The following is a 14,377-nucleotide window of genomic DNA, read 5'->3' as shown; positions in this document are numbered from 1 at the left end:
TGACTTTTTTTCCACCAGACTCCTCTGAGCTTGTGCCCAGCTTTGCTTTAGACTCCTGAAATATTTGTTCGTTTTTTAATATCTTAACTTTTATTTTAGGTTGAGGGGTACACATGCAGGTTTATTATATAGGTAAACTCATGACTCAGGGGTTTGGTGTACAGATTATTTCGGACTTCCGAAATATTGAAATAATACTCATTTAAATGAAGTTGTTCATTGGTAAGAAGAAAAATCACTCCTGCAACCCTGACAGACTGTTTCTCCTGACCTTTAAAAGACCTTAATGGGTACCTTGTTTTGTTTGTTCCGCTCTGCCCTGGTTGAGGGCAATGTGACATTTGCATTATCTCTCTAGGCCTCTGCTTAATTATGTTGCTATAAATTACTGTCTGTCCTGAACAGAGTCCATCTGAGTGTCCTGCTGCCTGTAGGAAGAGGGAGATACAGAGAGACAGAGACAGAGAGAAACAGAGAGAGAGAGACAGAATGAGAGAGACGGAGACAGGGAGAAACAGAGAGAGAAAATAGTTTTCTAGAAAAGAGAAAAGAAACATAATTTGGATTCATGTCTAGACAGAGATAGGGAGAAAAAGGGGGGGGGGGCAGGTGAGGGGTGGAATAGTTGTCCAGAAAAGAGAAAAGAAACATAATTTAGATTCACATCTTTGTCATTTCCATTGGTCTAACGCTTAGCCTACATTCAGTTACCTAAAGTGGTCCTATAACCCTCTCTCCTGGAACCCCATTCATCTCAGATAATACTTCTGTCATTGGCATTGAGGAGATGAAACTTCAAGTGGTATTTACATTTGATTCCCTTCAGCTTTGTGACCCTTAGGATCCAGATTATCTGCCTACTTTGTAGATGTGATATTTATGTTCTGCTGATTGTCAGTGAACAGTGCTCAATTTTGGGGAAAGCAGATCAGGAGCTACCATTCCCGTCTGAGCCTTCTCCTGGAGGAGGGTGTCAGGACGCAGCAGGGAACAGAGCTCCCTGCCTCCATGAGAAAGGTTTACGGAAGAGTCTTCCTGCCTCTAGGAGTGGGTTCTCCTATCCTGTGAGTCCTTCTCTTCAAACATAACTTTTCCAAGTTAATTTTTTTCAATAGAGAAATTAGCATGTGTGACTTTTCTGTAGAACTTAGGAAAGAGATTATTTGTATAATAATATAGGCAAAAAAATGTTACAAACTCATCCAGCTGGGTTGCATTCTAATTTGACTAATGAGCTGAGTCAAGTAGCATTCTTTTTTTGTTTTTTTAATTAAAAGTACTTGTCCTCAATGTGAAAAAACAATCTACAGAAGTACAGATGTTTGAGAAGAGTAATGGTAATGAAAACAGTAGTTAGTATTAATCAAGCTTGGTAGCACTTTGCCTGGATTGCCTCATCCCATCCTCTTACAGTTCTGTGGGCTAGATACTGTTGTGCAAAGGTCTTTGGTAAAGATCTGTTTAATGTTTTTCACCCTGTGTCTTAGTCTATTTGGGCTTCTATAACAAAATACTGTAGACTATGTGGCTTATAAGCAATAGAATATTATTTCTTACAGTTCTAGAGGCTGGGAAGTCCAAGATCAATGTGCTAACAGATTCAGCATCTGGTGAAGACCACTTCCTGGTTCACAGAGGGCACCTTCTAGTTGTGCCTTTACATGGTGGAAGGGGCAGGGGGGCTTTCTGGGGTCTCCTTTATGAGTTCCATTCATGAGGGCTCCTCCTTCATGACCTAATCACCTCCCAATGGCCCTACCTCTTAATACTATCACCTTGGAGGTTAGGATTTCAACATATGAATGGGGGAACACATTCAGATGATAGCAGGCCACCCTTCTCAAACTTATTAGAAAACGGAGTCTCTTTTTTTCATGGAACGCCCACAACCATCTCTGAGAACATAGGTGGTGTTCTGTAGACACGGTTTGGGAAATAACAGAAGTCTAGCTCTACACTGCTGGCTAGGGGTTGAGCTGGGAACAGACACATTTGCCTCCCCTTTGTACTATCTAGCTTTCCAGATTCTTCCCACTAGTTGTGTTGATGGTGATTTGGGATTGTTCTTTCACATTCAAAGCTAGGGCTATACACTAATTCATTCATTCTCATTCACTAAAAAATATCTACCATCACGCTGTGCCAGGAGACCATAGCTAGAACAGGGTCCCTGCCTCTGCGAAGTCCCCGTGCCATAAGAAAACAGACAAACACAGATATTCAATGGGAGGTAAGACCTGCCAAGTACCATCTACTGAGCACTGCAGAAGCTGGGGTGGGGGCTGGCCAGCTCTACTTGGGGAACTGGGGAAGGCTTCCTAGGGGAGGGGATGGGCACAGCGTCCCCAGGGAGCAGTGGAGTCCTCCAGGTGAAGAAAACTGGGAAGCGGAGAGTTGAGAATGTGTTTGGCAGCATGTGAGTGCCAGGGCTTTCAGCAGGGGGAGCTGGTGGAGGAGCACAGATGGCCTTTAAAGTCAACTCTGAGTCACTCTCTGAAATTACAGAAATTCGAAGAGAAGGATCTGGAAGTCCTCCAACAAGTTATTTGACCTTCTGGTCTCTCAATAACCATTTGCTATCTAGCTGATAAATGGAAATTCTCTGCGAAATTGTGTTATACAGGAAAAGTTGCAGAAAAATTGTTAGAGAAAGAAAACCATTCTCCTGTCTTCACCTGTAAACCACAGAGCTCACATTTTTCCTAAGTGGCTTTATGCTAGCAAGTTGCCCCTGGATTCTCCATTCATGCCTCAATCTACTAAAATGACTGGTCAGAGGTTAAATAAAACTTCCAAAGCAGGGCCAGGAGTTATTCAGCTTCACTGTGTAAAGGTGGTTGAGATAGAAACTATTTTCTGTCTATTTTTTTTTCTCGTTGCCTTGACAACTGTTTTTTTTTTTTTAAGCTTTTGATTTTTCTCAACAACATGAGCTGCTTCCTTTGGTTGAGCTGAGACATGTGTACAGATTTATATCTTATTCAGAGAGTCTCTAGTGTAAATGTTTATGAGATACCAATTTTTTATTTTTCAGAATCTTCAGTGTTGAACAGAGTAGATAATTGCACAAAACTGTTAGCCTGCCTGATTAACCAAACAAAGGCAAATCAGTAGTGATTTTCCATGTCTGATGTCAAATACTGTAAAAAATGATTCCGATTCATTTTTACACAATATCATGGAATATTTTAATATTTGGCTTTTTAATGTCCCTGACAAGGTCTGTGTGAAAGTTGTTTCCATATACCAGAAGTGCACGTCCTCCTTCCTGCACTTCCCCCTGCTCCCACGGCTCTAGCCACAGTGGCCTCCCATCCTCGCAAAGCTGTTCCCATCTCATGGTCTTTGCCATTTCCTCTGCCTGGAACCTGCCTGCCCCGGATATTCGCATTGCTCACTCCATCCTTGCATTTATGTCTCTGATTCAATGCCACTTTCTCCTCCTGGACCTTCCTGTTTAAAACACCATGCTTACTTCTCATTGGCCAATCAGGACGTGGGAGGATCCCTCTCTGGAAAAACAGTTCAGTCATCCTATATGAAACTCCCCAGACCATAAGCCCTACCCATAGCAAGAGCTTCCAATGAGCATTTTAATGCCTCACCCTTAGATTTGAACTCACAGCCAAAAATCACCAGCTATTTGAGGAAATCCTCCATTACAAAATATAGAGACCAAGACTAATAAATAAAGAACTTGAAAGAAACAGAAACAAGGATGGAGCAGGAGAAATCTGCAACAAAATAAAACAAACAAAAAAACAGAAAATGGGGCAATGGGGCAGAGGAAAGCATCCTAGAAATCATACAAGAAATATAGGAGTGGAACTGAGTGGGGCCCAGGTCAGCAACTATGGAGCAGGCCTGGAGGGCAGCCAGGCCAACTGGAGCAAGAGGACAGAAGATTCTCCGGGAGGGCTGGGGTCCTGAGGAGCTATCCCAACAGGCTGACATGTGGAAATTTGTATTGAGAGGCTACTGGAGGGTATGGGTAAAATCAGGATACAGTTGACTCTTGAACAACACAGGGGTTAGGAGTATTGGCCTCCCCTCCGCCCACCACCTGCAATAATTTTTGACTCTCCAAAACCTTTTTTTTCTTTTTTTATTGTAAGCTCAGGGTTACATGTGCAGGATGTGCAAGTTTGTTACATAGGTAAACGTGTGCCGTGGTGGTTTGCTGCACACATCATCCCATCACCTAGGTATGAAGCCCAGCGTCCATTAGCTATTCTTCCTGATGTTCTCCCTCCCCCCACATGCCCCCCACCTCCAACAGGCCCCGCTGTGTGTTGTTCCCCTCCATGTGCCCATGTGTTCTCATCATTCAGCTCCCACTTATAAGTGAGAACATGCGGTGTTTGGTTTTCTGTTCCTGCGTTAGTTTGCTGAGGATGATGGCTTCCAATTCTATCTATGGCCCTGCAAAGGACGTGATCTCATTCCTTTTTATGGCTGCATTGGCTCCCCAAAACTTCAACTACTAATAGCCTACTGTTGACCAGAAGCCTTACAGATCATATGAACAGTGGATTAACAACACAAATACATTAGTATCTACATATATTTTACACATTCATGACATACCTAATTTTTCTTAATTTTTTTGATATTTTTAGGCTACGCAATTTGTCTGCAAGTTTTTTCAAATTGTTGCAAATCTCCAAAACATTTTCCAATATATTTATTGAAAAGAATTCTCATATAAGTGGACCTGCACAGTTCAAACCCACCTTGTTCAAGGATCAGCTGTAGTTACAAAACAAAGCAGGCAAAAAATACCTATTTACCACAGAAACAATAACGTTGTACAGTAAATGAAACATAGTACATTTAGTAGTGATCGATCTTTGTATAGTTATAATAGTATAAACACTGAATATTGCCCTAATAAAAATTGGATATGAGCATATTTAGAGAATGGGGCAAGGGAAGCATCTGCGTATCTGTGCATATATGAGTTTGTGTGCATGTGTGTGCCTGAGACTTATATTCTTACCTGCTGTAATTGGACGTCGACACATAATGTCTAAAGCTGATACATTATCATATATAAGCATATAATTAGACATATAAAGATTTTAGCCGGGCACGGTGGCTCACGCTTGTAATCCCAGCACTTTGGGAGGCCGAGGCGGGCGGATCACGAGGTCAGGAGATCGAGACCACAGTGACAGCCCGTCTCTACTAAAAATACAAAAAATTAGCCGGGCGTGTTGCGGGCGCCTGTAGTCCCAGCTACTCGGGAGGCTGAGGCAGGAGAATGGCGTGAACCCGGGAGGCGGAGCTTGCAGTGAGCTGAGATTGCGCCACTGCACTCCAGCCTGGGCGACAGAGCGAGACTCCGTCTCAAATAAAAAAAAAAAGAAAAAAAGATTTTAAAAGCCAAAAGGAATAGTAAGTTGGAGTAGTGAATTCTGGGGAATGGAAAGGAAAATGGAAGGAATAGAAAACTATTCTTTTTCATTGTAAGACTTTTAGTCTCATCTGACTTTTAAAAGCTATGAGTATATATTATGTAGATAAAAATAAAAATTAGTTATGAATTAAAAGATAAATTTTGGCAGGGTGCAGTGGCTCATGCCTGTAATCCCAACACTTTGGGAGGCCGAGACAGGCGGATCACCTGAGGTCAGGAGTTCAAGACCAGTCTCACCAACATGGCAAAACCCCATCTCTACTAAAACTACAAAAATTAGCCAGGCGTGTTGGCAGGCACCTGTAATCCCAGCTACTCGGGAAGCTGAGGCAGGAGAATTGCTTGAGTCTGTGAGGTGGAAGTTGCAGTGAGGCAGAGGTTGCAGTGAGCTGAGATGGTGCCACTGCACTCCAGCCTGGGCGACAGACCGAGACTCCATCTCAAAAATAAATAAATAAATAAATAAATATAAAAGATAAATTTTAAGCAGCCCTGCTTCTGTGTACATGTCACTGATAGTTTGATGTACATTTGATTAATATTAAATTTTGTCCAGCATGTGGCTCACATCCTTGTCAGGCTCATTTGTTTAACTGAATCCATTTTAACTTGCTCCTGGAGTAATTAACTCAGACTCAGCTTGCTGGAAGTCATGCTGAAGATATTTATCATTTCCTCCTACAGCATGGAGATAGATTGGACTGTGGCTCATGCTTGTTGAGGTTGTATGCTTTTTAAAAATGGACTAGATGCATGTGATATTAAATTGAGCTCTTTAATTTCTTTAGATTTAATGACGTACCTTTGTCATGTACTTAATCTTCAGCAAATATTTATCCTTCCGAAACTGGCAGATTTGCATTTTATAACTTGTCATGTCAAATGAAATATTTTCTCTTTTCTTTGCCCCAGAAGGATTTCTGCTCAAAATTATCTTTTAAAAAATAGCTGACACATTCTCCTTTGTGGGGAATATTCAACATTTCTATCCTGTGATTTGAAACGGACCCTTCTCACTCCTCTCCAGCTTTAGCCTATACATATTGATATACTTATTTTGGATACAGTTTAATGTTTTTATTCTTATATCTGGGTCACAGAGAGATGAATGGGTAAATGGAGAGATGGATGAATGGATAAGTTAGATAGAAGATGATAGATAGATAGATAGATAGATAGATAGATAGATAGATAGATAGAGATAGACAGACAGACAGACAGAAAAGCAAACCAAAGTATACCACAGATGTGTGGAAGTACATGTTCAGATAACAGAGAATACACTACAAGCTTTAGTCTCAAGCTCCCTAGACCATAAAAGCTTATAGAATGGTCAGCTTTCCAAAGCAGAGGCTAAATAACTGTCATTCTATTGCATCCAACATAACTTCCCAAACTTTGTTGATGTAGGATTAGTAAGATGTTCCATTAGAAACTCCTAAAATAACTTCAGGATACTTTTATGTATTCTTTTCATTTGTGCCATGGAACTAATGTGAGGAGCTGGCAGTTGGAGGTGGTTATCGAAGCCTGGGAATGGATGTCTCCAGTCACTGTTTGGTGGAAGAACCTTTTTCAGGTTGTCCCTGCACCCCCACAATACTTGAGAACACTTTCTAGACCAGAATAAAATGCTCAAGTAAATTAATGACATCTGTTTGCATTTTGAAGATGAGAAACTGTGAGACTTTTAATTCCTAGAGGTAATAGCAGGATAATTGAGTACAGTAAATTAGAAGTTGCTATTTATGAGCAAAAGTATATATGACTAGAGACTTCATCCCCATGAGCTTGCCTGTTCACCATACTGTTATTTTCTTACATGCTTTATTAGTCTTTGGAGCCATACTTCTTGAGTTTGAATCCTGGCTCTGTCACTTAACTAGCTAGCTGCATGCCTTTGAACAAGTTTCTTAATCTCTGTGCCTCAGTTTCATAATTTGTGAATCTATTGATTAGTCCACTCAATACCTATTCCAATCCCCTTTTAGCTTGATTTTTTTCTTCATCTGACAGAGAATGGAAACTTTCCATTTCCAGAATCCCTCGAAGCTGGTGTTCAAGGTTTGTTAACTAAATGCATTTCCATAAACCTTTGAATTCAGACCTAGATTGTGTGGGATGAGAGATGGGACATAGGACCTTCATTTTTCGCTGGTATGGATAGTGGCAGAGGCAGCATCGTTCTGGAACTAGTCGCTGTAGTGATAGCGTCCTGATTTAACAGTCAGCTTTTTTATTGGGAAGCTTCCAGATTGTTAGTTTGGAGAAACATCTGAACCAGCAGCTTCCTAATTCTTTAGGTTCTTAATGGTGATCAAGGTAACAGCCCCTTTGGCTGTTCAGTTCTGCTGAATGGTTCAAGAAGTAATTCCTAAAAGCTAGGCCTAAAGTCCGTTTCTGCAGCTCTCCTAACAATGATGTCAACTATGTGTTCCTTAATACGTCTTTTTGCTTGAAGCAGCCAAAGTGATTTATGTTGGTTGTAACTAAAAATCCAGAAGAATCAACTTACCTAATAGGGCTTTTGTGAGATGTAATAAGGTAAGGCATTTAAAGTGCTTAGAACATTATCTGGATTTTTTTTTTTTAATATTCTTAGGGCTTGTTCTGGCCTTAGTCAATGGAACACCTACAACCATAAATAAAAGATATTTATTAATTTCTTCGTTCATTCATTCATTTATTCATTCACTGAAACAAATATTTAGTGACTGTCTATTCAAGGCATGTTTCAGTGGCCTTAGGATAGTGGTTACCAATTAGAACCATCTAGGAATCTTTTTGAAAAAACTTAATTTCTATGCCACATCCATAACTTACTGAAAACAGCGAGTGTGTGTGTGTGTGTGTGTGTGTGTGTTCACATGCATATGTATACATAAATGTATTTTTAATTGGAATACAATTTACATATAGTAAAGTACATAAATCTTATGTGTTACAGTTTGGTGAATTTTTATATATGTGGGTGTATACCCACATAACCACTACCTAGATCAAAATATAGAAAAACAGAAATTTGCATGAAAGATTTATTGTGTGCATGGGTGTTTTGGGGGCCCCATTAGGAGCTAAAGTTTCAAATGCATTTGAGGTTTTGCCACTTAGAGGTCAAAAAAATTTAGTCATCCAGAATGACCAGTATAATTAGGTTATTTTTCTGTTTCTTTTTCTTCTTCATAGCATCCTTCAAATTTGTATTCCTTTTTAGGTTTATGAATTTATATGTGAAATGAAATTTAAGGAGAACCTTAGATAACAGAAAATTCTAAAATGTTAATAAGGCAGTAAATGTTATCAGTAATAACTCCATGACTCATAATTTCTGCCTCTGTTTATCTTATGATTGGCATAATTTATTGACTAGAAGAACATTTAACTGCTTTCTTGAAGCTTAAACAGCTTCTTTCTCATGATCTCTTCAAAGAGTGAATATCATGAAAGAGTAGAAATAATTATTTTCCCTTTTTTCCAAAAGAGTGTTTGGAATAGATATCTTTGTCTGTGGGCCAATGGCTGCACACCCAGTATTGCAATGCAGAAGCTGTTAGAGCAGCATGCATGAACTAACTTCCTAACTCATTAGGAAGACAAAGTTACTTAAAAGGCAAATGGAAATAGTTGACTATGGAGAAAGAGAACATTGTCTACAAAACATTAATAGCCTTTACAATTTTTATAAAACCAACCTAGAACAACTTTGAAGTTGAATGATTTTGCATAACTGGCTTATTATGGAATGAAACTTTCAGAAACAAAATATAGAGTGGAGATGAACTGTATACTTTTAAGATGATCACGTGTGATTTGAGATCAAAGTCTAGCATTGGAATACTGTTTCAAGGATAGCTGGACTATCTTGGTGAATTAAGCAGATGTGTCACTAAAGGAATAGAAAACCTTGAAATTTTATGTAGCTCCTTCCTCTACCTTCAGATAAAATTTCTGTACATCAGCCTAAGTGATATGAATATTGTCTATTTCAAGCAGTTTTAGAAAATGAGCTTTGGATATAAGGGCAATCTGGGTATGACATTTATTATTTTGGTTGATCTGGCCAGTTAAGAGACTGATGTCTTAACTCCCTCACCATTGCCTGCACGTCCCTAAGTTGGTAATTATTTTCTTGGAACTTTGAAGGCCTTGTTTCATTGCCTTCTTGCTTACAGAACATTGTGATTAATAAATCTGAGGATTTGTGCTTTATCAGTTCTGAGAAATTCCCACCCATTAACTCGTTGTCTCATTGTGCATTGCCTTTCCTTAGTTCTCTCTGTTAGCTCTTTCTGAAATTCCAATTACATGCATGTTGGACCATCTCACTTTGACTTCCATATCTTTTTTTTCTCTATCTCTCTCTCTATGCTAAATTATAAGTAATATCTTCAACTCTGATTTCTATTTTCTAATTGTCTTTCCACTGGACTCTAGTCTTGTTTTACCTATTTGCTGAGGTATAAATACCTAATTCCTATATTTTTTCTTTTTCTGTAACTTAACATTTTCTCATTGTGCTTTTTGTTTTTCTCATTTACCTGTTCATTTTTTGTAGTCTCTTGTTCCTTACTCAAACTGTCAACTTCCTATTTTATTTCTTTAATATATTAAGCATATTTGCCTTATATCCTGATTGTGTTAACACCAATATCTGAAGCCACTATGGGTCTTGTTTGCTGGCTAATTTTGCTTACTCCCACTCAGTAAAGGTAGATTTTTTTTTTCCCTGTGCATTTTGAGCTCATGTTCAATGGAACTCTGTGTGGAGGGTTTCTTTTGATGTTTGGTTGAAAGTACATCCCTCTAAGGTTTACACTTGCTTTCACTAGACATATGAGGGCATGTCAGTCTGGAACCGTATTAAAATAAATACCTGGCTTGGAGGGTTTTAGACCACAAAAATAGTTTCAATTTGAGCACAAACACATGTGAGTTCTGGCTCATGATTTATTGTTTTTTTCTTTTTTTTTCCTTTTATTTTCTTTTATCAGGTTAAATCTTGGGGCAGATATTTCTTTTTTTTTCTCTCTCTCTACCCAGAGCCAAGGCCAAGACAAGTTTTTGTTTGTTTTGCTTTACTATAACCTTTTACAAGGCGTATTTTTTTCCTCTAGTTCACTTTTTCTCTGGTGGCGTGACTTCAGGGCTCTCAGCTTTATGTGGTGATTTCTTGTTAAGCACCCCCACCTTGCCATGGCCCTGGGCTTTGTGTCCTGAACCCTGTGTGGACATTGAAGCTGACATGCTAGGTCTAGACACCAGCTCAGGGTTTGCAGACCTCTCAGAACTTCTATTCTCATTTTGCTTTTGGTCTCTACAGGCTTTCCTTGCTTTGTTACCAGCTCAGTCACACATTTTAAAAGATTTTTCAAAAATATTTTATCCAACATTTTTAGATGTTTGGTAACAGGAAGGATTTTCAGAATATCTTGTCTATCATATTCTTTTGTCAAAAATAAGTAACTATTTCTGTGACCACACTAGAGGTATCCTCGCAAAGGTGGAAATTCAATTCCATATATTCCTCACTTCTAGCCCTTAATAACTCATGTTAGAAAATTTCCCAACACAAATGCATCCCAAACCCATCTTTCTCTGTCACTTAGCCGCAGTTTTCACTTGTCTTCAGTCTATATACCTTTTCTGCATAAGTTGTAGTACGCAAAATTTGAATTTTGTGGCTTTTTTCCAGCTTCTTTAAGTTTTCTGTGTTCTCCAATGTTATGTGCTTCAGGAGAGAAGGCTCAAAGCTTTGCTCTCCTTAAATTCAAGTGTAAATGGGAGGCATGGGTGTTGAGAATGATCTCCTGTAACTGATCTCATGGTGTTTCCTTCTTGTCTTGCCTGTTTAATTCAGTGCTGCGATTCTGACTCAGCCAGCAGTCATTCTGTGAACTCTAGATCTTCTCCACCTATTTTCACAATTTTTTGTTTTATATTTAATGCTGCCTGTTTCTCTTCTTCAGTGTATTTACTAACTCAAACTTTTCCTGAAGCTCTTTGCTTGATTCATAGCTGTCATCAACTTACAAAAACCACTGCCACCATCAGGCTCTCTGGAGGTTGAGTCATTTCAGTCCCACCCACATCCTGGTGCTGGTCCCCTTTAGAGGGATGTGTTTGGGGATGGCTGGAGGGCTCTACCAGCCTGGGCTTCTGTGTTGACACTCCCACACACCGAGGCACCTGCTGTTTCTGCCCACACTAGGATCATGTTTACTTTGCAGAGGGTGCACCAGGGACCTCTGTATAGTCATAGTCCTCCTGCTGTGAGATGGGTAATGTTCACTATGATTCATCCCTTCAACTCTAATGCCAGGATGGGGCAGTAGCTATTGGTAAGGTTGATGTTCCTTCCAGTTACAAATAAATGCTTTTTTGTCTGGAGTTTCCTTTTGATATAATATCTATCACTGTGTAGTAGACATATATATATATATATAATTTTTTTTTTGAGACTGAGTCTCACTCTGTCACCTAGGCTGGAGTGTAGTAGTGCAAGCTCGGTTCACTGCAACCTCCGCCTCCTGGGTTCAAATGATTCTTGTGCCTCAGTCTCCCAAGTAGCTGGGACTACAGGTGCACGCCACCATGCCTGGCTAATATTTTTTGTATTTTTAGTAGAGATGGGGTTTCACCATGCTGGCCAGGCTGGTCTCGAACTCCTGACCTCAGGTGATCCGCCTGCCTCGGCCTCCCAAAATGGTGAGCTTACAGGCATGAGCCACCATGCCTGGCCAGACATATATTAATAGAAGCATTCATTATTCACTTTGAAAAATCCCAGATGTTAAAGAACAAGTACCTTAATACTCTAACAACTCTTCTGTGGGTACTATTCTTGTTACTAAGGTAATAATTATAAAGTATCTTTTATTTATTGAGCGCTTACTATGTGCTAGGCTTCCTGCTAATAAATCATTTAATCCTTACAAGGGTCCTGTGAGGTAGGAGCTGTTATTATCCCCATCTTATAGATGAGGACATGGAGATTCAGAGATGTGAAGTAACTTGCCCAGGATCTCATAGCCAGTAAAGGGCTTCTAGGACTCAAACTCAAGGCTTCTTCCCAAGTCCATGCTCACAGACATCTCTTCTCTTAGGACGAAACCAGATTTCTGATCTATGGCAATGAACTTTCGCAAAGGCCAGAACTTAAATCTACCTGACAAGGTAACATATTTGAAAGTAAAACTGTGTTGCCTGCATTGCACAGAACTGACGTTAGAATATTTTTGCGAAAACTGCTTTGAGAAGCAGCATGTGTAACATAAGAAAATCAATTTTCTTTTGTAGACAAACCTTGCTTTTCACCCCAGGCCATGTTATCCTGCCTGGTCACCTACATTATTTACAGATTTCACTCCTCATGCCTCTTGACAGTTTCTAAAAAGGAAATCTGTCCCCTGAGGATGGAGATATGTCACCAATGAGGACATTCATAAGAAGCTTCCAGAGGGAGTGAAGACTCCTAAGGGGCTCCAGCAGGTTCTGAGTGATGTCATTTTACAAATAAGAGCTCGGCCCTTGGGGTGATTACTTTAAAGGGGAAGTGCTTGGCTGTATCAGTACATTCTAGTGTGTTTGTTTACAATCCATTCTCTGACTTCATAGATATACTTAATGTCGACTTGATATGAGTGAAATCTGTGTACAAAAATCCACATCTAACAAAAATTCTATGGCATATAGAAAACCGCCAGACTTTCCTCATCTGTTACAGATGTTACCTTCTCTGGGAAAGGCTTATTGCAAATGTCAACACTGAAACTGGCTCTGTTTTGATAGAAATCTTCTTCTGTTTCTCTTTAAATCTTAGAACTACCAAATATTGACTTGTTGATTTGGACAGATTGTGGGAGGCCCACAATCTCCTCTTGAAGGAAAAAGGATCAGGTTTCTGCTTCCCCAGGAAATGGGGAATTATCTCTCTGCTGAATATGTATCAAGCAACACTCTGGTGTCATTTTTAAAGTGCTTATATTTTTCTTACCGGTAAGGTTGACGTTTGAAGCATCATCTTAATTAGCTGCTCACATTTAATGTAACTCGGCTGCAGTAAACAGTCGTAATCAAAATAGCAATGTTGCCATAGCAACCAAGATCCAACTCAATTGCTTTTCCTTTCTACTCACAAGTGCTGCTTACCATCTAGGCAAGGATATGAAACAAATCTGCTGAAACCTCCTGTGTGAAATGAAAGTTTAAAAACCACTGGGGAAAAACATCCTTGAATGATTGTTTTAAGTGTTTCAGTGAAGCTCCTGGCTCCAAATGGCTCCTGAAGGAAATTGCCTCCCTGGTTCTCTTGTCTGACAGCTTTGCCTCCTGAGACCTGTTCCCCACACGTGGACGGGATCAGGGGAGCCATAGCTTTATTCCAGCTGAAGCTGCAAGGTCCAGGAAGTGGGAGAGTTGACCCAGATAATCCCCCATGGCTTTTCTAGCTATAAAGTGTTGGGTTCTGACCCTTTAACTTGGTTATTCGTTTATTGCAAAATGCAAAACCACGCTGTTTTAAAACAAGCCTTGGGGTAAGCCTCAGTTTCATGGAAAAGAAGACAGAGGATTATTAATCATTTTTATGCTGTAAGCCAGTAGTTCCTAAATTTTTATTATCTGAATCCTTTAGGGAAGCCCTTAAACTCCCCTGCTCGGTCCATCATCACCAGCACTGGTCTAATGATGTCAAATGATAGCCATATGAAGATCATATTAGGGTTTTTTTTCTTTGTTGTTAATTATTGCATATCTTGGTATGAAGATCATATTAATGAAGAAAATTAATGAACAGATAGACCTTTTCTGTGTTCTAATTGCCAACCCCTTCTTCCAGTGATTCAGGAGACTTGGTCTTGGTCTCAATTTTCTTATCTGGAAAATAAGACACAGTAGAGCTGGATATTTTCCCTGCTCTTGGATCCAGCTTGGTACATGACTTCTTTATTACATAGAATA

The 14,377-nt window shown here is 39.6% G+C and overlaps 1 protein-coding gene across 6 annotated transcripts in view; it reads left to right on the top strand.

Moving 5' to 3' along the window:
* Positions 1 to 14,377, top strand: part of SHLD1 (shieldin complex subunit 1) — a 106,216-nt gene that overhangs the window by 75,120 nt on the left and 16,719 nt on the right. The window contains exon 3 of one of the 6 annotated variants that reach the window (XM_063634026.1): positions 12,523 to 12,592. The exons of the other annotated variants lie outside the window; for them this stretch is intronic. Coding sequence (XP_063490096.1) covers positions 12,523 to 12,554 — 32 coding nt within the window. The 3' untranslated portion in view covers positions 12,555 to 12,592. Of the gene's footprint in view, positions 1 to 12,522; positions 12,593 to 14,377 lie in introns of those variants that run through there. 6 annotated transcript variants of the gene reach the window in all.

Source organism: Symphalangus syndactylus, chromosome 24 (genome assembly GCF_028878055.3).
Source record: "Symphalangus syndactylus isolate Jambi chromosome 24, NHGRI_mSymSyn1-v2.1_pri, whole genome shotgun sequence".
In the NCBI taxonomy this organism is placed as follows: domain Eukaryota; kingdom Metazoa; phylum Chordata; class Mammalia; order Primates; family Hylobatidae; genus Symphalangus; species Symphalangus syndactylus.
Note: the sequence above shows the minus strand (reverse complement) of the source record. Positions and strands in the feature narration are given on the sequence as shown.